Here is a 24,871-nt window from a genome sequence, read left to right on the forward strand (position 1 = left end):
TTTGATCGTTGAGAAACTTCTCTGGGAAGTAATTCACTCCAATATTACATCCAAAAGCAATTCTTCCCACAGAGGCAAAGTTGGAATTCTGTCCCCAAAACTCTGTGTTGAGGCAAGGTCAACAGAAAGGTCCAAAACTGTGATTGTTGCATTTTAAAGATTAAAGACAAATTATTGGAGTTAATATTTTTAACCTAAGTGGGGAGCAGAACAGCTTTGATGAGCTGTATCATTTCATCCTGTTCCTGCACTCTTTCCTTCTTCATGGAACTTGTTCAATGGTTTGATATTTCCCTAGGTTGAATTATGTGCTCAATTCAGCCAATGGTGGGTGTTCAGCAGCAGAAATATGAATTGACAACAGCACCGTTGCCACTACTGTGCCCACCAGTGCATGGACTGTAAAAATTGTCAGTGGTTCAAGATTTTAGATGCCAAACGCTAACGGGTAGGAAACTCGAGGTAATTAACAGAAGAAAAAAAGAAAACCTGCAGATACTGGAAATCAAAGTAATACACACAAAATGCTGAAGGAACTCAGCAGGCCAGGTAACACATATGGAAACGAGTAAACATCTGACGTTTTGGGCCAAGACCCTTCATCCTGTCCTGATGAAGGGTAGAAACATTGACTCTTTACTCCATTCCGTAGATGCTGCCTGGCCTGCGGGTAGTGAACAGAATTTCTCACCCAAAATATTCTGTTAGGGAATCTGGAATCTGTTCTCTGAATGGGTAAAGCAGCAAAAGATATTAAGTAACAGTAAACTGGAAGCAAACAACCACTATATTAAATGACAACATTCTGCATAAAGTCAATTTCAGCAGATCTGAGTAAAGATCTTTCACTTGTGTGTGCAAAACTGTTGGACTTTAGATATCAGAACTGCTGTAAACCATTGATCAGACAGCGTTTGAATCAGATACTCTGGTTATAATGGGACTGCAACTCAATTTGTAGCAAGTAGGTGCTTAATTTACAAGAGTCAATATGGAAAATAGAGCAACTGCACAGTCTACTGTATTTATGAAATACCTTTAATCCAATACATACTTGACTAAAATAAATCTTTCATATGCACAGAATGTCTACATTTTGAGATACAACATTAATGGTTCGATATAAAAGAGTAGCCAAAATGAAATACCCTATTAAAGGAACAATGGTGTGCAGAATATATATGTATTAGTCCTTTAACATCTGTATTCCTACCAATTTCTGATGTTAGCATCAGTAAAGTACATTTGCAACTCTTCACATACATATATATTGCAAAGATGATGGCAAAATTCCATTTTGCTGCTCTATTAAATGAAAGGTGATCACTATGGTAACATCCTAGGCAGTTCTGCTTGCTTCTCTCGATCTTGCTGACACATCCTTCTAAAGGATAATAGATAGGGCGTTGCAAATATAGTGTCACAAACACAGAAAGAGGATAGTAAGTGACTTGTATGGAGTCTAATACCATTGGTATAAAACTGTGGGTTTGAGAGTGACCAGTCTGGAAAGCTTTAGAGGGATTTTCTATTTAAACATTTATATGAATGTCATGCAAAGATAAATAAATCTGGACTACCATAACGATTGAGGTAAGCTCCTGCCATTTGCGGCTGGAGACAAAGTTGAGATTTTTTCCTCTACAGGTTAAAAAATATATACAACTTTTGTAACAAAACATTCTCTTGTTAAACTAGAGTTTAATGGCAAATACCTAATCCCTTGCAATCTAATATGTGCATAGTTGAGGGGGGTACCATTAGCATGAGTTGGGCAGTGTAAAGGGTGTCTTTCTTAAAAGATATGCACCTTCCCCACCTGCCCCCCCCCAACTGTCTAGTAATAAGAAAAACAAGATTGTGATGAGAGTCTGTGTAATTCACCCAAGTAATTCTTTGGAATTCTCTGCCATAGGCAGCTGTGGCGGTTTGGTCTTTATGTATATTTAAGGCAGAGGTTGATAGATTCTTGATTGGTCAGGGCATGAAGGGATACGGGGAGAAGGCAGGAGATTGGGGCTGAGAGGAAAACTGGACGAGCCATGATGGTACGGCAGAGCAGACTCGATGGGCCAAATGGCCTTTTTCTGCTCCTGTATCTTATGGTGACCCGGAAAACATATGGCAAAGCTTATAAAAATGAACATGACAACAGGGTTTACATAACTACAAATAAAACTGTGGGAAGCGTGAGTAGTAATCTGCTTCATTTTGCTGGGTACCATCATCTTGCAATTGAACTCTAAATAACCTGAAATATAAATGTAAAACCAGAATTAACTCCCACCTTCATCCTTATGTGTGTTCAGGGTTACTAGAGCTCTTTAATAAACAGAATGTCTCTGCCAATATTTACATTGCTTCAACGAGCTTTACTTTTCAGGACCAAAGAAAATGAATGTGTATTTCTTAACCATAAAATGATAAAATACAAAGAGGAGTCTTTCAGGTCATCATACCTCCCAAAATAGAACTTGGGAAACATTAACTGGTGTATTGAAGTGGAAGTTTTTGTTTGGCCTGCATCACAGTGGAAGTCCTTGCATCATCCACACAATTTCAGAAATAGGTTTACACTGGTCCCAGTCATTTTGCAAATTTATTTGTTTGTTGAGATACAGCGCGGAAAAGGCCCTTCTGGCCCTTTGAGCCGTGCTGCCCAGCAATCCCCCAATTAAAACCTACCCTAATTACGGGACAATTTACAATGATCAATTAACCTGCTAACCAGTACGTCTCTGAACTGTGGGAGGAAACCCATGCGGTCACGGGGAGAACGTACAAACTCCTTACAGGCAGCGGCGGGAATTGAACATGGGTTACCTGTACTGTGTAAAGAGTGGTGCTAACCACTACACTACCCTGCCAACCCTGTTGATTTGGAGTGCTGGGGACAATGGATTGATTTCTTTAACTAATCTCCTTCATTTAGCATGATTTATATCTATGGAAGAGGATCCATAATTGCAAGTGCAGTGTGATACCTTGATATCTCTTTACAGCTGGTAACTTTGCACAGAGACAGCAGGAAACAAATGGCGATCAGATCTTAATTTCTCCTGTAATATCTGCATCAGTTCAAAATCTGAAACCGCAGCCTTACTCATCTGATAAGTTAATCAAACTTGTCCAGTTTCTCAGTCTTCAGTCTTGCAGGATTCACTCCCATTGTATTGTATTTTGTGAGTCACTCCCCAGTCACGATTGATAGTTGGACTGGACTCCACTTCCATTTCAATCAGGCTCCACAGTAGGACATGAAGTAGCAGACTGACTCATCAGTGAGGAAAGAGAGATTTATCAGAGGCCAGTGAGCTGCTCTAACATAACCTGTATTGTTTGTCAATAACAATGAGGCATTATCATGATGGTTGTATAGAATTTCCTGGATGAAACTGTTCTGTCATTGAAGATAACAAAGCCGAACTTTGTTGGCAGGTACACCTCACATAACTTATGTAGTATTGAACCTGTGGGCTGAAAGAGATCTTTTTAAGAAAATATCTTTGTAAAGACATGATTGATACACAAGCCATAACTACTAATTACAGGATTATTTTAAGGCTGGAACGCATTACGAAAATAATCAAAAAGATTATTTACAATTCTGAATGTTTAAGACTTAAGTTTGCAAAACATGAGGTTTTTGTAATGAGTATTGATATATTGATAATATATTGATATATATAATCAATATATTAATATATATTGATAAATATATTGATATATATTGAGTATAATATTGACACATGCTGTGGATTTTTTACATGAGTATTGCTGTTACTTTAGGGCAACAAACAAACATAGTCAAGTCCAGATGAAGAGTTTTGACCCAAAACCACAATTGACCATTTCGTTCTACAGATGCTGCCTGAACTGTTGAATTCCTTCAGCGTTTTGTTTGTTGCCCTAAATATTAGCATCGGCCATCTCTTGTGACTCCATGCTGTACATTTAGGTTTACAATTAAATTGGCAAGGCTGGACAACAGAAGATGTATATAATCTAAGGTGAGTGAGGTCAATGCTTGGTTCAGAGAACCAAAATTAGTAAGCGTGTTAAAAGTTTTGTGGAGAAGGCAGGACAATGAGTTGCAAGGGAGAATAAAGCTCAAGATTTTTGACATTCAACAATACACATACATACAACTAAACAAAACAATGTCAGAAAGTGTATGGTCATGCACTTTGGTAGAAGAAATGAAAGGGTTGACTATTTTCTAAATGGAGAAAAAATACAAAAAAAAACGGAGGCACAAGGGGACTTGGGAGTCCTTGTGCAGGATTCCCTAAAGGTTAATTTGCAGATTGAGTCTGTGGTGAGGAAGGCAAATGTAATGTTAGCAATATAAAAGCAAGGATGTAATATTGAGATTTTATAAAGCACTGGTGAGGCCTCTACCTGGAGTATTGTGAGCTTTTTTGCGCCCGTCATTTTTGAAACTGGAGATGGTTCAAAGAAGGTTCATGAAAATGATTCCAAGATTGAATGGCTTGTCATATGAAGAGTGTTTGATGCCTGTATTCACTAGAACTTAGAAGAATGAGGGATGACTTCATTGAAACCTATCTAATGGTGAAAGGCCTTGACAGAGTGGATGTGGAGAGGATGTCTCCTATGGTGGGAGAGTCTAAGACCAGAGGACACCGCCTTAGATTAGAGGGGCATCCTTTTAGAACAGAGATGAGGAGGAATTTCTTTAGCCAGAGGGTGGTGAATCTGTGGAATTCTTTACCACAAGCAGCTCTGGAGGTCAAGTCCTTATGCATATTTAAGGCAGAAATCGATAGACTCTTGATTGATCAGGGCATGACAGGATACGGGGAGAAGGCAGAAAATTGTGGTTGAGAAGAAAATTGGATCAGAAAATGGCAGAGCAGACTCAATGGGCCAAATGTCCTAATTCTATGCCTATATCTTATGGTCTATGGAAACATCGTTTCTCTGAAGGGCAAAACACAGTACATATGGTCACACACAGCATATGTAGTTATGAATTAGCGCATACAGTCACAGGATAATATTAGCACAAGTCCCTGAGTGACACGGCCTGAGGATTCACAGGTTGACATAAAGTGTGAAGAGCATGTTTATGTAAGATGATAGGGAAAACCTGATGGGCCAAATGGTCTAATACCGCTCCTATGTCTAATGCTCTTATGGAAACTTTCTGAGCTTCACAGCGGCAAAGTAGAAATGGAAGGTGGAGAACATGAGAGCGTTATTTAAAGTGGTAAGTGACAGGGAATGTGTATAAATCAACATCTACTGCAATGTGACCTTCATTACAGTGCTGTAGGAATCTCATGAGTCCACAAGAAAGCTGGAGAAACACTTGAACTACGTTGAAAACCAATCCCAATATCAAAGAGTAACCTTGTGAAGGGATTGTAAACACCTCTTCACCTAGTAAAGATCTAGCACACATTAAGTGGTTGGCAGGCTTGCATGAGAAACATGCAACCCAACTTCTAGAGGGTTTGTTTTTACAGGCATTTTTGGAGCACGGAGCGCTGGAATACTAGACAATCTCTTTAATACCCAAACAAAATTAAATTGATAAGCAACAATAAAAATACATTCTGGCAGTGGGGGAAGGGGGAAGAGTGGAGGGGTTGAGTCCCAAATGAGGACATTATGGAAGTAGGTTTTAAGACTCCATTTTCTTAAACCCATATTTTTATGGAAATTAACATCAATGAAGTACAGTTTTTCAGGACAATGTGAGAGATTAATATCTGGATTAAGTCGATTTTGTTCTTCAGAATACTTTTCAGAGGAAGTATTTATACTTAAGTTTTTAAAATGGTGTACTATTTTGCATGCGTTTAAGTGAACACTCCAGGCCGAACCACTCTTGGTGCATTGAGAAAGAGAAGAACCTACTATTGCAAACGTTTCCCTAACTGCGTCTGCTAACCTTGCCACAAGTTCCTATTCTTAGTTTAAACATCCCAGTTGAAGAATCCAACAGTGACACACCCTGTCCTGCAGGAAGTGGAGCAGCCTTTGTGGAATTCTTACAGCAGGGAACGTTACATAACAAGGTCTAAACAATGAATGCAAAAATAAACAATCTTTTAGCTTGCTTACTATGTAGTAATAATAAAGGTGTCCTTTTTAGGATTTATTTTCCTCTTGGATCTCCAACTTTTTACCAAGGAGCCTGCATGGCACCAGATGTCCTGGGTCAGATGGGGAAAAGTGGGCCACATGGACTACAAGGGTCTTCGTTTGCATAGTTAATGGGGCATCGGGAGCCGCATGTGGCATTTGGAGCCCAAATAATGCAGGTGAGTGGTAGGTTTCCCTGCAGCCGAAGAGAGCTACCCATACTAGCACCTCAGCTCGACCAAAAACAGAAGCCAGCATCAGCAGATTCATCTGATTAGCAGAATCAGAACCAGGTTTATTATCATTGGCATGTGTCCTGAAATTCATTAACTTAGCAGCAGCAGTTCAATGAAATACATAATTTAGAAGGGAAAAAATAATAAATATATCAATCAATTACAGTATATGTATATTTAATAGATTAAAAATCATGCAAAAACCAGAGATAATATGTATTTAAAAAGTGAGGTAGTGTTCAAGGGTTCAATGTCCATTTAGCAATCGGATGGCAGAGGGGAAGAAGCTGTTCCTGAATCGCTGAGTGTGTGCCTTCAGGCTTCTGTACTTCCTGCCTGATGGCTAAAGTGAGAAAAGGGCATGCCCTGGGTGCTGGAGATCCTTAATAATGGACACTACCTTTCTGAGACACTGCTCCTTGAAGATGTCTTGGGTACTTTGTAGGCTAGTACCCAAGATGGAGCCAACTAAGTTTATGACCCTCTGCAGCTTCTTTCGGTCCAGTGCAGTAGCCCCCCCCCCCCATACCAGACAGTGATGCAGCCTGTCAGAATGCTCTTGGAAGGTGCACTTTTAATAAGTTGATACCATTATTATGAGATGGGTGTTTAACTTTATTGGTGAAGTTTATCTAATATTGCTTGGGGTAAATACAAGAGATTCTGAAAATGCTGGAAGTCCAGAGTAACACACACACAGAGTGCTGGTGGAACTCAGCAGGTCAGGCAGCACCTATGGAGAGGCATAAAGAGCCAGCGTTTCGGGCCGAGACCCCTCATCAGGACTGCTTGGGGTATTAGTTTTATGGAATAAGGGCTGGAGCACTCTATCCACCAAATTAGCACTCACCAATAAGAGTCTCTATGATAGGTCATTCATCTGTGACCCAGAATAATCCCAACAATCCAAGCGTCAAGTTAAATGAACTCAACCCAGCTGCATCGAAACAAAATGCTTAGTTTTAGCATCTAAAAGTTACTTTTCCTCTTTTTTTTGGTGAAAATAGGCTGGTTTGACTAGAAATTTTTTATGTTTAGGTATTGAGCAGCTATAGGGCTGGATTGTGCTCACCTCTAGCTGGTGGTTCCAAGGTGAACCATCAGCACTCACCTCCTTGCAGTTTAGCTAGTCTCATATTGAACAGGGGAAGCCAGACATCAAAGGCTGTCCTACCTGACCTTCTGCTCTCCAGGCGGGCTCACCTCTGGTGTATTGAGCTGAGGGACTAGATACACTTAATACTCAGCCTGTGCACCCTATGGTGAAAGAAATATTCACACAAATGAGAGTGCAAACCTTGTGTTAAAGACACAAGTGCAGGTAAGTGGCTGAACTATTCTTCTTTATGATGAAGTGATTATTTTTGATTTACTTCCTGAAACTTGGGTTTCTTTTCATTAAACTCATTATTTTTAGTTATTTAAGCCAGTTTGTATGGCTTTAAAATGCCTGATTATTAAAATCCTTGCTCTGGATGAGTCTGCTCCATCCTGCAGGCCGACTCTCGAGATGAGAGGGCTAGCTCAGTCGCTCCCCTGTATCCAAATCAGATTAATGCAGGTGCTATGGCAGTGAGCCAAATACTGTAAAACACAGCCAGTTCAACAGTTCAGGGACCCGCGTACTCTTTTTAACTCATACTTCATGAAAAGAAGGTGCTCTTTTCTCAGAGGGGCTGGAAATATAAGAGAGTAAAGCTCTGGAAGAATCTGAGTGCCAAGTGATTAGCTTGGGAAGCTGGACTTTCTGAAGATAACTATTATTTATAAAATATTGCAATTAATATTATGGCCAAATCCATTTGTGACAACCCCCTCAACCATCAGGCTCTGTAACCAAGGGGGATAACTTCATTCACCCTTTCATTGAAATGTTCCCACAACCTATGGGCTCACTTTCAAGGACTCTTCATCTTATGTTCTCAATATTTATTGCTTATTTATTTATTTGTTTGTTTGTTTGTTTATTTATCTATCTATCTATTTATTTATTTATTTATTTATTTTTATATCTGCACAGTTTGTCTTTTGCACACTGGTTGAACACTCAAGTTGGTGTGGTCTTTCACTGATTTGATTACGGTCATTATTCTATTATGGATTTGTGGAGTATGCAGGCAGGAGAACAAACCTCGGGTTGTAAATGGTGACGTCTATGTACTTCGATAATAAATTTATTTTGAACTTTGATCAGGTGGATACAAAATCAAAAACAATGGAAACCGGTGAACATTCTGTTTCTAATTACATACCTTTATTCACACTGCAATAACAAATCAATCCCAGAATCAAAACGAGGACCAGAATGACTGCTATACTGACACCCATCACCACCGGCTGGAGACTGAAATCTGGAAAGTAGAAACCACAGAGAGAGTTGTTTGTTGTTTGCTGTTATAGAAGAGTTATTGAATACCTGAAAGTCTGAGATAGAGGTTTGACCTGTGGTGGAACTAAGACAGGAAATTGGAAGTGCAGTCAAATTCAGAACAGCTATGACCTTGTTAGGTCGTGCAGCAGGGGCAAGGTGCTCCTGGTGCTCCAGATTTTTAATGTTATGTTCCGCAAACACCATTAAATGTACTCAGTTGCAAATTTTGTTTTGATAGCTTTGAAAATGCATGTTGTAGCAACTAGCAAATAAACACTTCAAATATTTACAGTCCATTTCTTTGTCTGATTTCTTAAGAAGTCAATGATACAGGTTAATTAACAAGGAGGTAGCTTTCTCATGAAAGGCCATTGACCTGAAAAGTGAACTGTCTTCATAGATGTTGCTTAATCTGTTGGGTATAAAATTCCGATAATTGTCAAAATTTTTCCAGTTGCTGGGAAGTGTGCAGTGAATAAAGGACTATTAAGCAGGACAAGGCTAAACAAGTATAAGGTTCTGTCTTGCTTTCCATTTCCTACAACGCACACTGCTGTACAGCCAGTCAGTCTAACCTCTCCTGTGGGGAAAGTTTTAAAAGCAATAATCAGGGAAAGTGTAGGCACTTGGATAAGTGATAAAAGACAACCAATAAGGACTTTTTAAAGACAAACTGCATCACGCTGACTTATAATCAGTATCAGGTGTATTCTCACCGAAATTTGTTGTTTTGTGCCAGAGTACAAAGCAAGACATTAAAAAAACTATAAATTACCATTAATATGGGGAATATACTGGAAAAACATTTTGAGGGAGAGAATAATGGTCACTAGGAAGAGCTGGGATTGATTAGAGACAGCCAACATGACTTTGTCAAGGGCAGATCCTCTGTGACTAATTTGATGGACCGCAGAGAGGAAACTTCCCTCACCCAAAATATTTACTGGTTTCCCTCTCGACAGATGCTACATGACTGGCTGAGCTCTTCCAGCATTTCTGCTTCTGTTTCGGAATTCAAGCTTCTGTGGTTACTGTCCTTTATTACACGAGTGTTCAGGCAAAAATTTGTAAATGAGACAAAGCTTATAAACAAAAATTTCAATCAACCATGAGTAGATAAGGGGTGAATGAACAGATGAAATTCAGGGCAGATGTGTGTGAAGTGAGAAACTCTGTAGAGAGAAGGAAAGCCAACAACGACTTGGTCGCACTCTCGGGAGCAGAGGGACCTGGCTGTAGTGTTCTGTTAATACGAATGACTATGAACTAGCAATTGTACATCATTGATCATGAAACATGAGTTTGAATCTCACCATGGTAATTGAAATAATGAAAAGAACTGGAATTTTAAATAAGCTGTCTCAGTTATAGTGGCTGTGAAACTATTGGATATCATAAAAAATCCCGTCTGGGATTTCAGGGAGGGAAATCTGCTGACATATGGTCACTTAAATCTGCTGCCTTGGTAATTATGAATGACGATAACTTCTGGCATTACAATGATTTTCTATAACCCATGAATGAATACATACATTTTGAGAACATGGTCATGAATACAGGCAGGAAGGAAGATAGGAAGGTAGGAGTGTTTTGTCTAGTCCTGATCACCACACGCTTGTGAAATGCACTCAGTGGCACTTTATTTAGTTCCCCTTGTGCTTAATAAAGCAACCACTGAGTGTATGCTAATTGTCTTCTGCTGCTGTGGTCCATCCACTTTAAAGTTCTATAGTTTGATGTGCTGTACGTTCAGAGATACTCCTCTGCACACCACTGTTGTAATGCGTGGCTCTTTGAGATACTATCGCCTTCATGTCAGCTTGAACCAGTCTGGCCATTCTCCTCTGACCTCTCTCATTAACAAGGCATTTTCCCCCACAGAACTGTGGCCCACTGGATTTTTTTTTTGTTATTTTTTAAGAACTCTAGAGACTGTTATGCATGAAAATCCCAAGAGATCAGTACTCTAGCATCAAACCACTTGTCTAGTACCAACAATCATTCCACGGTCAAAATAACTTAGGTCACATTTCTTCCCCACCATTTGGTCTAAACAATAACTGAACCTCCTGACCATGTTTGTATGCTTTTATGCACTGAGTTGCTGCCATTTGATTGGCTGATTAGATATTTGAATTAACGAGCAGGAGTACAGGTGTACCTAATAAATTGGCCACTGAGTGTCTGTGAAACCTGGGGCAGGGCGCAGGAAAGAGTTATTAGAATGGATCCAAGAATACGGGAAGGATGTGGATCCAGCTTTCAGAGATGTGGGTTCCCTCCCTCTATGCTGCCCTCGCCCGCACCTTCTCTATTTCCTGTACATCTGCGCTCACCTCATCTTCCCATCTTTGTAATAGTAATAGAGTTCATCCTGTCCCTAACTACCATCACGTCGGCATCCACCCTCAACACATTATACTCCGCAACTTCCACCATGTCCAAAGGGATCCTGCCAACAAGCAGATCTTTATTCCCTCCCCCCCCCGCCTCCTCTTTCTGCCCCCTCCGCAACCTCCCTTGTCCATTCATCCCTCCCCACTAACCTCCCTCCAGGCACTTATCCCTGCAACGGCCAAAGTGCTGCACCTGGCCATTCACCTCCTCCCTCACCTCCATTCAGGGCCCCAAACAGTCCTTCCAAGTGAGGCAACACTTCATCTCTGGGATCAAATATTGCGTCCCGTGCTCCAGATGTGGCCTCCTCTACATTGGTGAGACCCGTCATAAAATGGGGAACCACTTTGTCAAGCACCTCCACACCACCCACTAGAAGCAGGACCTCCCAGTAGCCAAACATCGTGATTCTGATTCCCTTTCCTGTTCTAGCTTGTTGATCCATGGCATCCTCTTGTGCCGAGATGAGGCCACCCTCAGGGTGTAGGAGCAACACTTTGTATTCCATCTGGGGACACTCCAACCTGATGGCATGAATATCGATTTCTCTTTCCAGTAAACAAATTTTACCCCCTCCCCCACACGTTCTCTACTCCCCACTTTGGTCTCTTATCACCAGAATCTCATCTGGTCCCTCAACACCAGCTCCCTAGCAAAGAAAGCCCAGCAGCGTCTCTACTTTCTATGAAGGCTAAGGAAAGTCCATCTCCCACCTCCCCCCCCCCAACCTCATCACATTCTACAGGGGTTGTATTGAGAGCATCCTGAGCAGCTGCCTGGTTTGGAAATTGCACCGTCTCAGATCACAAGCCCCTGCAGTGGATAGTGAGTTCAGCTGAGAAGATCATCGGGGTCTCTCTTCCCGCCATTATGGACATTTACACTACACGCTGCATCCGCAAAGCAAACAGCATTATGAAGGATCCGACACACCCCTCATACAAACTCTTCTCCCTCCTGCCGTCTGGGAAAAGGCTCCGAAGCATTCGGGCTCTCACAACCAGACTATGTAACAGTTTCTTCCCCAATCTATCAGACTCCTCAATACCCGAAGCCTGGACTGACACCTTGTCCTACTGTCCTGTTTATTATTTATTGTAATGCCTGCACAGTTTTTGTGCACTTTATGCAGTCCAATGTAGCTCTGTAGTCTAGTGTAGCTTTCTCTGTGGTTTTTTTTAAATTATGTAGTTCAGTCTAGTTTTTTGTACTGTGTCATGTAACACCATGGTCCTGAAAAACGTTGTCTCATTTTTACCATACACTGGACCAGCAGTTATGGTCGAAGTGACAATAAAAGTTGACTTGACTTGACTTATCTCTTCTCACCTACCTATCATTTTCCCCTGTGTCCTCTCCTCCTTCTCTTTCTCCTATGGTCCACTCTCCTCTCCAATCAGATTCCTTCTTCTCCTGCCCTTGGCCTTTCCCACCCACCTTGCTTCGCCTATCACCTTCCAGCTAGCCTCTTTACCCTCCCACCACCTTTTTATTCTGGCATCTTCCCCCTTCCTTCTCAGTCCTGAAGAAGGGTTTCGGCTCCAAAAGTCGATCGTTTATTCATTTCCATAGATGCTGCCTGACCTGCTGAGTTCCTCCAGCATTTTGCTTGTGTTGATCAGGGCCTTTAGCTGTATTGCCGGATGAGACATGCTAAAGTTGTTAATTTGCAAATCCTGTCCCAAGATTGGCAGTTAATACGGAAGTGGCTCTTATTGGCAGCTTTGCTGAAGATGCATTTGGCTTATTGTTCCCAGCTGAAAAACTGCTGAAAAATTCAAGATTCAAGTACATTTACTATCAAAGAATGTATAAATTATGCAACCTTGCTCACAGGTAGGCACAAAACAAGAAACCCGAAAGAACCCAATTAAGGAAAAAAAGAATTAAAATAAAAATAAGACCAACACTTGATGTGCAAGAGGAAGAAAAAAATACAAATCATGCGACGATTGAAGCGAACAACAGATATTTACTTTCTCAGCGTTGCTTACTCCTTTACAAATACCAAATCTTTCCAAACAGAAGAAATTCAGATTTAAACAACAACACACACAAAATGCTGGTGGAACACAGCAGGCCAGGCAGCATCTATAGGGAGAAGCGCTGTTGACGTTTCGGGCCGAGACCCTCTCAGAAGGTCCAAATTGAGAAGCTTGAAAACGGATCCTGAAGCCAACTGGAGTCAGTTGGCAGCGGAGACACGTTCCAAGGAAGGATATATGGCTGTAATAGCGGGTCTGGGTCAAAATATGATCGAAAAGTTGAAGGGCGGAAGGAATTATAGATGGGGAGCAGCGAGAGAGGGTTTCACAGAACTCCCGTCGAAGAGAAGATTTAAACTTCTTCAGTGTAGGCATCACTGGCAGAGGCTTCGCAGTAGTGAATTTAAAGAGCAAACACGAGGAAATCTGCAGATGCTGGAAATTCAAACAACAACACACACAAAATGCTGGTGGGACACAGCAGGCCAGGCAGCATCTATAGGGAGAAGCGCTGTCGACGTTTCGGGCTGAGACCCTTCATCAGGACGACAGCGCTTCTCCCTATAGATGCTGCCTGGCCTGCTGTGTTCCACCAGCATTTTGTGTGTGTGTTGTTTGAATTTCCAGCATCTGCAGATTTCCTCGTGTTTGCTCTTTAAATTCAGATTTAAATAGTTCATGACTTTACCTTGTACTGGTACTTCAATCTTGTTGCTAATCTGGTCATTCATTGAGCAGTAATATATCCCTGACTTTGCAGCTTCCATAATTATTTGGTTCCGCTGTGTGACTTCGGTCTTATTCTCGAACGGATACACAAAATACCAACTGTATTCTTCTTTAGTTTTGTAAGTCACAGTGCAATTGAGTGTAAGCTGTTGGCCTGGAATAGGTGGATCCGGATAGGAGATCAGCTTAACAGACCAATCTAAAAAGAAATTCAGGACAGAAATTTTATTACAGTGAAATTACTGCAAAAAAAGTTTTATTTAAGACAATAAGACAATGCGTTAGCACTGAGAATCCTATGCTCTCTGAGTTGTTATATCTGATCTGTGAATGGCTAATTACAAGAAAATAACATGTTTAATTTCCTGACGAAGGGTCTCGGCCCGAATCGTCGACAGTGCTTCTCCCTATAGATGCTGCCTGGCCTGCTGTGTTCCACCAGCATTTTGTGTGTGTTGTTTAAATTTCCAGCATCTGCAGATTTCCTTGAGTTTGCTCTTTAATTTCCTGGTATTATTAATCCCATATCTTTATAAATAGTCAAAAAAGTCTTAAATCTGTTTTGTCAAATAGTCTATGAATCAACCGACTGATTGAACCATTCCAAAAATAGGCCTTGCCTAGTTTTTCAAGCCCGTTGCTAATATATCATTTACTGAATGGTAATACTAGGATAACACACACAAAATGCTGGAGAAACTCGGCCGGCCAGGCAGTATCTATAGAAAAGAGGAAACAGTCAACATTTCAGCCCAAGACCCTTCATCAGGACTGCCAGGAATTTGCTGTATTGTGTTGGTGTGACATGCAACATAAAACAACAACTTTCAACAATTATAAGAAATAACCATCCTCTTCACGATCCCGCTGAAACCCAGTCTGTTCACAGATACTCCCCCCGATTTCACCCTCCTCAGCGTGAGAAGGGTTGGGAATCTCAGTGGGAGTTAGCGAAATACAGCATATCCCACAACCCCATTTCCTCATCCTCTGAGTCCATATCCCCTTCAGGGTCAGGGGCCGGTCTAATCTCTATTGCTGTTGGTCTGTCAGTCGCTCTGCGTCACTGTAGAGTCTTCTTACTAGGTGTAGGCTCCAGGCTGGGCTCTGGGTCAACCTGTACCTCTTGTCCCAGAGGCAAAAGGTGGTTCCGATGGAGAATCTTGACAGTCCCATTCCTGTCCTCTGGTTTCATCCAGAAAACTAGTACATTTGGCATCTGACTCTCCACTTCAAAGGACGTAACCGCCCAGTGGTTAGCCAACTTATGCTTCCCAGGTAGCCCCAGGTTCCTTATGAGGACTCGGTTTCCCGGCATGTGTTGGGAGAACCTAACCTTTTGATCATACCGCCTCTTATTTCCTTGATTCTGCTTGGCAGCCGCGACCCCAACTAAATCATAAGCCTTGTTCAGCTCCCTTCTCATATCAGACACATACTTCAGATAAATCTTTCGTGGTAGGCCTTCCTCGCCAGTCCCAAAACAAAGGTCGATGGGCAACCTCGCCTCGCGCCCACACATCAGATAATATTGAATTGAATTGACTTTATTTCTTACATCTTTCACATACATGAGGAGTAAAAATCTTTATGTTACGTCTCCGTCTAAATGTGGAATGTGCAATCATAGTAATTTATAAAAAAATAGAACAGTCGATATAATAGAGAGTACACTCAAATCAGTGTGAGTTCATCAGTCTGATGGCCTGGTGGAAGAAGGTGCCCTGGAGCCTGTTGGTCCTGGCTTTTACACTGCAGTACTATTTCCTGGATGGTAGCAGCTGGAACAGTTTGCAGTTGGGGTGACTTGGGTCCCCAATGATCCTACGGGCCCTTTTTACACACCTGTCCTTGTAAATATCCTGAATCATGGGAAGTTCACAACTACAGATGTGCTGGGCTGTCCGGACCACTCTCTGTAGAGTCCTGCGATTAAGGGAGGTACAGTTCCCATACCAGGCAGTGATGCAGCCAGTCAGGATGCTCTCAATTGTGCCCCTGTAGAAAGTTTTTAGAATTTCCTCAAACTTCCCCAACCGTCTGAGGTGAAAGAGATGCTGTTGTGCCTTTTTCACCACACAGCTGGTGTGTACGATATGGGAGTACCCGGTAGCTTTATTTCTGTACAGTTGTAGCAGTCCAATGCATCAAATCCACTTGTTCTTCTTGCTAATTTCCAAGGTTCCAAGCATGTCTAGGAAGGTCTGATTAAACTTCTCGGGCTAGAGATCACCCTGCAGGTGATAAGGCATAGTCCTCGACTTCTCGTCTCCAAGCCTGCTCAGTAACTCAGATATGAGCCTGCTCTCGAAATCCCGTCCCTGATCACTATATATTCACCTGGTGAGGCCATAGTAAATGAAATACCTCTCCCATAACACTTGGTCCACCGTGGACGCCCTCTGGTCCTTGGAAGGGAAAGTCTGCGCATATCTGGTGTAGCGATCCGTGATGACTAAGACATTCGCCATGATGCTGGCATTATTGGAGAATAAAGCAAATTGTTTGCTGTGTAACCAAAACTATGTAACCAGCCTTGTGTTTGCTATTTGCTATGTATGTATCCAATTTAGTAGGAGAATGAAATCTCTGTAGTGTCTCTGTACTATTGAACACATCTGTGCCTTGAGAATGTAGCTAACAGTGAAAGTAAGCAATGTAGAGATAACGGTGGTAGACGGGATCGTGGGGTGGTGTGATGGTATGGGGACCAGTCAAAGCCGGGAAGGGGAACACGTGTTCCAAGGAGTAGACTAGAGCAAGTATGGGCTACTGAGCAGAAATATTGGTGGCGAATGGAGAAGCTAATGTGCTGGTGATAAGCGTTGCAAGCGGATAGGGTAACTGAGATAGGAGACGGGGTATGCTAATGTAACTGAGATAGGAGACGGGGTATGCTAATGTAACTGAGATAGGAGACGGGATATGCTAATGTAACTGAGATAGGAGACGGGGTATGCTAATGCGACTAAGATAAGAAATTACTATAAAGAATACTGTGAACTAGGGTTCGGCGGACAATTAGTGACACGCTCATTAATTGTCTCAGCTTTTGTTTGCAAATAAAGGCTTAAACTTCTCGAAGAATCTTCTGCGTCTCCTGGTTATTTCAAGGAACCACGACAAAAGCATCTGGCTCTGTTGACAGAATATCCAATCACACCAGGTCAAGGGGCCCTGCACTCTGCAAGTTGGACAATGGAGCAGTCCTCGTAAGCAACATCTTCCTCCATATGTATCAAATGCACGACTTGCAGTTCAGACCTCACGACTTGCAGACCTCCAGCTTCCTTTGGGGACAGTAGAACCGGTCTGTGAGCAATCCATAGGTCTTTTCAACCCCCAGATGGTCAGAACCATCATGAAGAACCATCAACACAATCCTCCGATACTTCTCAGGCAGAACCAGCTGGGAACGCCAAGATCGGTGCGGAGGCGATGTTACCCTGTATAGAATCTGTTTCCTCAACTCCAATCTGGGCCATTCTCTCAGTAATGGAGGCACCACAGCGTGTTTCATCTTCTCCACTTGGGCCATGTCTCCCTTTTCGACCACTGACCAAATGGTACCGATGCCCGGGTCATCTCACTGAGCAGCTGTCACTTCCCCAGGACTCAATTCCGGTAACTGGTTTGTCTTGAAAGGAGTCAGGCTACAGTAAGCTTGTGGAATGGCGCCATCAGAAGCTGCCAATTGATCTACTGCTGGTTCCTACCCTTGCCTTCCCTCCCTCTTCACTGTGATGGAAAACTGGCACACGACTTTCACTCCCGGGGCAAGAACGCTCTCCCATTCTTTGTCCCTGTCCAGCCCTTCATGCGCACGTCAGGACAAATCATCAGCATCAATGTTCCTACTTCAGGCTGAAATCATAGGCAGAAAACGCCGCCAGCCCCCGATGGCCTGTGGCATCCAATGGCCCCCGATGGCCCCCGATGGCCCCCGATGGCCCCTGATGGCCCCCGATGGCCTGTGGCATCCAATCTCACCAAGGTCAGGCTGTAAGTTAGGGGATTGTTGTCCGTCCTCACCTCAAACTTGGCACCATAGAGGTAGTCACTCAACTTATCCACCACAGCCCATTTCAATGCCAGGAACTCCAGCTTGTGCGTGGGATAACTTTTCTCAGAGAGTGACAGACTCGGGCTGACAAATGCAACAGGTCTCAACCCGGTGCCCTGATCCTGATACAGGACACCCCCTAAGCCCTCTCTGCTGGCATCCATATGCAGTACATACAGCAACTGGCGCTCTGCATGAGCTAGCACAGGCGCTTTTGTCAGCAGCTCCTTCAGCGACTGAAAGGCCTCCTCACATTTTACATCCCACCAAAGGGATCCGATGGGCTAAGATTCTCTCCACCCTCCTGTCCTTTTGTCCTCTTCCCCTTCTTCCCCAAGGGAGGGTGACCACACAGAAGCTGATTTAAAGGGTGACTCACTTTTGCATAGCCCTTCACGAACCTCCAATTGTACCCACGGACCCCATGGAACGAGCACAAAGCACTCACAGTTTGGAGCCTTGGCCATGTGGTCACCGCCTCTATCTTAGACAGATCTGTAGCTATTTCACCCCATGAGGCTATGTGCCCAACAAAGCTAACAGATGTTTTGCAGAAATGGCAATTGCCCAGGGGAAGTTTTAACCCTTCAGCTTTCAGGGGCCCAGCACCTTCAGTAGCCTTGCTTCATGTTCTTCCAAGGTGGATCCAAACACTATGAGGTCATCCAGATACACCAAAACCTCAAGCAACTTCATATCCCCCACCCCGTCTTCTCCATGACACACCTGAAGGTCACAAAGGCTCCCAATATGCCCTGGGGCATCCTTTTGAACTGGAAGAATCCCAGTGGATATATAAATGCTGTCTTCTCTTTGTCAGCCTCACTCATGGGGATCTGGTAATATCCACTCCTCAAGTCCAGCACACTGAACCACTACGCACCTCTCAGGCAGGTCAGTGCGTCTTCAGTCCCTGGGACCGTAGACTGGTCAGGGACAGGGCGCCTGTTCAGAGTCCTGTAGTCCCCACACATCCGTCCCTTCCCATTCTTTTTTTCTGGTCACCCAGATAGTGTGGTGAGTGCTCTTGGAACAACCCACATCAAACTTGTCAGTAAGAAAGACATCTTCCAGTTTCAACATCTTCTCTATCAATCTCCTCTTCCAACCTGCAGGTACTGAGAAGTCCTCAAAGTCGAATGACTTGCGGTGCAAACGTCCCCCCTTTTCGCGGATAGTTTCTCCCCGGCTTGTCTCACAGGGACACTAGACATTACCGTCACCGGGAAGAGATGCGCCAGGGGCATCCCCTGCCTGAGGGTGACCTCCCTCTTCATAGTGCTCCTGACAATCACTGCCATCCTGCTCGCCTGTACAACTGAGGGCTTCTGCCGTTCAGGACTCACCAGTACTCCAGCAGGAAATCCCGTCTCCTCTTTGTGGTCTTCCAGACAGAGCATCCATGGTATTCCAGGAAATCCGGGGTTTCCCATCACTTTCTCTACTTCCCCGGGACATAACACGATTGGTTTTTACTGGGTGAACCACACAGTCCCTCATCTAAGCTCATTACCCAGACCAGTGCGGCTATGCATTTCCTTGAAAGCAGCTCGAAACAACGGGTAAACAGACAATGTCTTCAGAGAGCTCTCTCCTTGCAGGCTCCGTTAGCCTCCTCACAACAGGAACTGAAGAATCCTTTCACAAGAGTTGAAACTCCACCCTTCTCAACAGGGTCCGGACAAGCCAGGGCTAAGGTATCAAGGACCTCAGCCACTCCCCCATCGGTCTCCAAAAACTCCAGCTTCACTGACAAGTAACCATTGTACGGATAGTCACTGGCAATAAGACCCTAGATCTCTAGTGCACTAAGTGATGTCAATGGTAAATACGTCAAATACTGGTTGTAAAACAAAGGGTAGTGCAAAGTGACCTGAGACCCTATGTCAAGTTTGGCTCTGGCATAAATACCCTCTACACTGGAGCTTGGCCCCACTAAAACTTCAGGAATAGGGTTTTTTGCTTCAGGGTGTTCCTCGATATAGTGCTGGGAGTGTGTTCCCCCTGAGACGCCAGGCCATCCCCTCACTGGGTCTCTTCTAAGTTTTCCCGATGTCTCTCTCTGCTTAGGTACCCAGGTGCTCACTCTCTGAGGTGTTCCCCGTCGTTCACACTCCCGCCGTTAAGTGTCCCTCCTCACCGCCGCTATAACAGACAATACCAGCCGTTCTCCTTCTCGCGGGACCTGGGCTGCTAGCAGCCTTCTCCGTAGTCTGTCCCCTGAGAGGTTTCACCTCCCTATCAGCTCCATCAAACGGCGGGGAGGGGCAACCGAGACATCTCAGTTCTCAACTCTGTCACGGTCTCCTTTGCTGCTCCCTGAAGTGGGCACTTCAATGCAAGGGGCTACTACTGAGGACTGTACCCTGCTGACGGACCCCACCCCCACCCCTCCTCCTCCTCTACTTCTCTGATCAGATCAACCAATGGGGGGGGGGGCATGTCTTACAAGACAGTTGGAGACCCCAAACAATCAGGTTCTGGGACTGGGCTCCTTACCCTCTTTGGTCCATTCTTAACTGATCCACCTCAGCCATCTGCACCGCAAGCAACTTAGCTGTCTGTCCAGCCAAAAAAAATCTAGGCAGGAAGTCTCTCCCCCTTCTCCTGTCACATGTTCTGAAACCCCATCATCAGCTCCAATGGGCTTCCCGTCACGCCAGACACCTTTTTTCTGGTGCTTGCATGTAGGCCGCAGAAGGGGAAAAGGGTTCTGTGCCTTTACGGCTGTCACTACGTCAGCAGCCTGCCTGCTCAAACTCTCCACTGATTGCTGTTGTTTTACGTCATCAGAGCACTGCCACTCATCTAACAACTGAGAGGTCTGCTCCGCCAAGTCTCATCCTCCTCTTCCCCTCTGGGGGTGGGCTTCGTCCCTGAGAACAGGCAGAGCCTATCATAACTGGGACTTCGAAGCTGGGCATTTTACCAGGGCCACTACCAACTCAGAATGCTCAGCCCTCACTGGAGAACTCATTAGACCTTCTATATCAGACCACTCCTACCCCTCGTTTCGCAGAAACAAGAGCACCTTATCTTTGAAGTTTCTGTCCCCAGCTGCAGGAGACTCGATTTGCAATTCAGCCGGCTCCCCTACACCCTCCTCTTCCTGGAAAGTATGGACAGCCCACGGCACCCCCTTCCCGGGGCGCCAGTGGTACCAGGCAGTTCCACTGCCGTTATGTCAGCGCTAGTCTGGACTAAAACGAAGTCTGTGCCCACCATTTTATCAAACCCACCCCACAATTGTAGCTTTTCCTACAACTTTAACAGTACTTAAAGATCGAATTAACAATTCATCAGGGATACGAATGTCTACTCCACTCAACACGTCTGCATTCGGTATCAGTATCCCCGTGGATTCACACCACCGATCAACCCCGGCAGCATCCATAACCACGTATCGTAATCACTTTACCGGACAATAGTTAGCGCAAACTGAAACACACAATCCACTGGATCAATGCTCAGGGCAATCGCACAGAATCCAATGAAATCGATCCCAGATGAGCCCCCAGAATTGAAACACTCTGGTCCCGTCGGCGGTGTAACTCTAGGGAAGACAATCCCCGGCCTCACCAAACACGCGAGATAGAAGCGCAAGCCCCCCCCCCCAAGCCTCTTGTTTGTGTGGATGCTGTGCGATTCGTTACCCTGTTGCAAAGTACCATGAAAATACATTGCATACAATTAAATGGTTTAGCTTTATAATTCTTAATTTGACTAAAGGGTTAGTAATGAAAAAGCAAAAAAAAAGAAAAGGTCCCATCTTAATGAAACAGTCCAACGTGCACAAGTTGGAGCACACAGTTTCCCCTTGGCCGATCCTCCCTCGATCTCCCCAGGCTTCGTCGATTCATGGCCCCATTCTGGGTCGAGTCCTACAACGTTTTCTCTTCTCTCTTCCTCTCTAACAAAAGCCCCAAGCCCAACCTTAGTGTCTCTTTACAGAGAAACCTTCCCTTCATCCGGCCATCCTAATTGAATGGCACACAATTCTCCTACCTCTCATCTTCAACGGTAACCCAAACAAGCAGCGTACACAGAACAGCATAACAGAGAAAAAATATGAACCTTATGGACCAGGGCATTACATATAAATTATGCAATCTTGCTCACAGGTAGACACAAAGCAAGAAACCCTGAAAGAACCCAATTAAGGGAAAAGAAGAATTAAAATACAGGTAAAAGACAAACACTCAATGCGCAAGAGAAAGAAAAAAAATACAAATCATGCAGACAGTTGAAACCTACAACAGATTCGGCAGCGCAACAGATACGGCAATTGCGCTCATGAATATTCATGTGTTGGCTAATTATTATTTGATTGTGATAGTATTTAACTGCATATTTGTCGATGTAGTGCTTGTCGAGACTTGGACGGAGCAAAGTTGTGCTGCCTGCATTCCGCCTTGTCTGAGAAATTGGACTGTCGAGCCGACTGACGTTGAAGACTAGTGGTATTCGTTTTCTTCTTAGCCATTCTTTTCAGCCGCAGTGTAGGCTTTGTTTTCCATTTGAGAGTTTTAGTTAACGGCCCTGTTTGGGTGTTTATTGTTTTCTATTCCCTTTACCACTGATCGCATTGAAGTCTGTGAACTATCGACCCGCTTCAATTCTCTCACTTCGCTCTTGGGCCATTTCTGAACCTAGTGACAGAGCGTTGCTTACTCCTTTACAAATACAACACTTTTTTCAACAAAAGAAATTCGGATTTAAATAGTTCATGACTTTACCTTGTACTGGTACTTCAATCTTGTTGCTAATCTGATCATGCATCGAGCAGTAATATATCCCTGACTTTGCAGCTTCAATAAGTATTTGGTTCTGCTCTGTGTCTTCAGTCTTATTCTCGGACGGATACACAAAATACCACTTGTACCATGCTTTAGTTTCGTAAGTCACAGTGCAGTTGAGTGTAAGCTGTTGGCCCAGAATAGGTGGATCTGGATAGGAGGTCAGCTTAACAGACCAATCTAAAAAGAAATTCAGGACAAAAGTTTTATTACAGTGAAATTATTGTAAAAAGAAATAGTTTTATGTAAGACAATAAGACAATGCATTAGCACTGAGAATCCTATGCTCTCTAAATTGTTACATCTGATTTGTGAATGGCTAATTACAAGAAAACAATGTGTTTAATTTCCTGGTATTATTAATCCCATATCTTTATAAATAGTCAAAAAGTTTTAAATCTGTTTTGTCAAATAATCTATGAATTAACTGAATGATTGATCCATTCCAAAAATGTGCCTTGACTAGTTTTTCAACCCCATTGTTAATAAATCGTATACTGAATGGTAATAAGACCATAAGACAATAAGATGTAGGAGCAGAATTAGGCCATTTGGCCCATTGAGTCTGTTCCACCATTCAATCATGGCTGACCCTTTTTTCTTCTCCTCAACCCCAATTTCCAGCCTTCTCCCTGTAACCTTTGATGCCATGCCCAATCAAGAACCTATCAATCTCTGCCTTAAATACGCCCAACAGCCTGGCCTCCACAGCCGCATGTGGTAACAAGTTCCACAAAATTCATCATTCTTTGGCTAAAGAAATTTCTCTGCATCTTTGTTTTGAAAGGGTGCCCCTCTATCCTGATGCTGTGCCCTCTTGTCCCAGACTCCCCACCATGGGAAGCATCCTTTCCACAACTGCGCTGTCTGGGCCTTTCAACATTCGAAAGCTTTCAGTGAGATCCCCCTTCATCCTTCTGAGTTCCAGTGAATGCAGACCGAGAGCCACCAAATGTTCCTCGCATGATAACCCTTTCTTTTTTTTTTGTAATTTATTTTTTATTGAAATTCATCAAACAAACATTTCTATAAGATGTATTTCAGACATTGTACATATACATCATATAATCATATATATCACAAATCTCCACAAAGTATTTATCTGGGGTATATACTTATAGAAAAGAGTGGAAAGAAAAAAACAAGCAAAAGGATATACATACTCCCTATGTACAAGTAGGGAGTGATCTCTTTTTTTTACAACAGATTCATTGATTTGTGAGAATAAAATCAGGCCTATGAGGCATTATGTAGTTAAACCATTTTTCCCAGTATGAATCAAATTGTTCCAGTTTATGATTAACAGCTGCTGTTATCTTCTCCATTTTGTAAATGTCCATTGTAATTTCCATCCATGTATTTAAAGTTGGGCTGTCCTGTGATAACCCAAAAGTAAGAGTCTTTTTACAAGCCACCAACAGTATATTCATTAAATATTTATCTCTTTTCAACCATTCTTGAGGTATATATCCAAAATATATGGACTTACTCTCCAAGGGTATTTCACATTTAAAGATGTCTTGTAGGGCATTGTGTATCCCCCTCCAATAGTTTTTGATAACAGGGCAGTCCCAAAAATTATGATAATGATTTGCATTTTGATTTCCACAATTTCTCCAGCAGACAGGGAGGTTACTATCATAATGGAATTTCTGAGAGGGTGTAATAAAATATCTTATCAAGTTTTTCCATCTAAACTCCCTCCATTTCTGTGAATTGGTACACTTCCATTGATATCTCCATATTGTTGTCCATTCTTCCTCAGATATAATTATCCCTCCTTCCTTCTCCCATTTTGTTTTAATGTATGAAGTCGAATGTGTTTTAAGATTTGACAACCCCTTATACATGCTTGAAATGATTCTACTACCATTATCTGAATTATATGCTTTTCTAAAGAGCTCTATCAAGCATGTATTTGCCTTGGTTACATTTTTAAGCGTCTTATTAACATATTGTCGCATCTGTAAATACCGATAAAAATCTTGTTTTTCTAATAAGTGTTTCTCTTTAAGCATTTCAAAACTGAACAGTGTTCCTTCTTTCATTATGTTGCAAAGAACTGTTATTCGTTTAGCTGTCCAGTCCTTAAATCTAGCATCCAATTTATTTGGTGTAAAATCAGAGTCATATACACACCATTAAGGATTGCAATATCTCCCTCTAGATTATATTCTTTT

At 43.0% G+C, this 24,871-nt stretch overlaps 1 protein-coding gene across 2 annotated transcripts in view; it reads right to left on the bottom strand.

Moving 5' to 3' along the window:
* Positions 1 to 1,022: 1,022 nt before the first annotated feature.
* Positions 1,023 to 24,871, bottom strand: part of LOC140714710 (basement membrane-specific heparan sulfate proteoglycan core protein-like) — a 45,373-nt gene continuing 21,524 nt past the window's right edge. The window contains exons 4-8 of one of the 2 annotated variants that reach the window (XR_012095978.1): positions 22,632 to 22,871; positions 13,792 to 14,031; positions 8,603 to 8,701; positions 2,985 to 3,477; positions 1,023 to 2,251 (exon numbers count right to left, since the gene is read on the bottom strand). Coding sequence is in view for 1 of the 2 variants with exons in the window: in XM_073026205.1 (XP_072882306.1) it covers positions 3,455 to 3,477; positions 8,603 to 8,701; positions 13,792 to 14,031; positions 22,632 to 22,871 (602 nt within the window). In the remaining variant the exon portion in view is untranslated. Of the gene's footprint in view, positions 3,478 to 8,602; positions 8,702 to 13,791; positions 14,032 to 22,631; positions 22,872 to 24,871 lie in introns of both variants that reach the window. The other variant, XM_073026205.1, reaches the window with a different exon arrangement.

Source organism: Hemitrygon akajei, chromosome 22 (genome assembly GCF_048418815.1).
Source record: "Hemitrygon akajei chromosome 22, sHemAka1.3, whole genome shotgun sequence".
NCBI classification, from domain to species: domain Eukaryota; kingdom Metazoa; phylum Chordata; class Chondrichthyes; order Myliobatiformes; family Dasyatidae; genus Hemitrygon; species Hemitrygon akajei.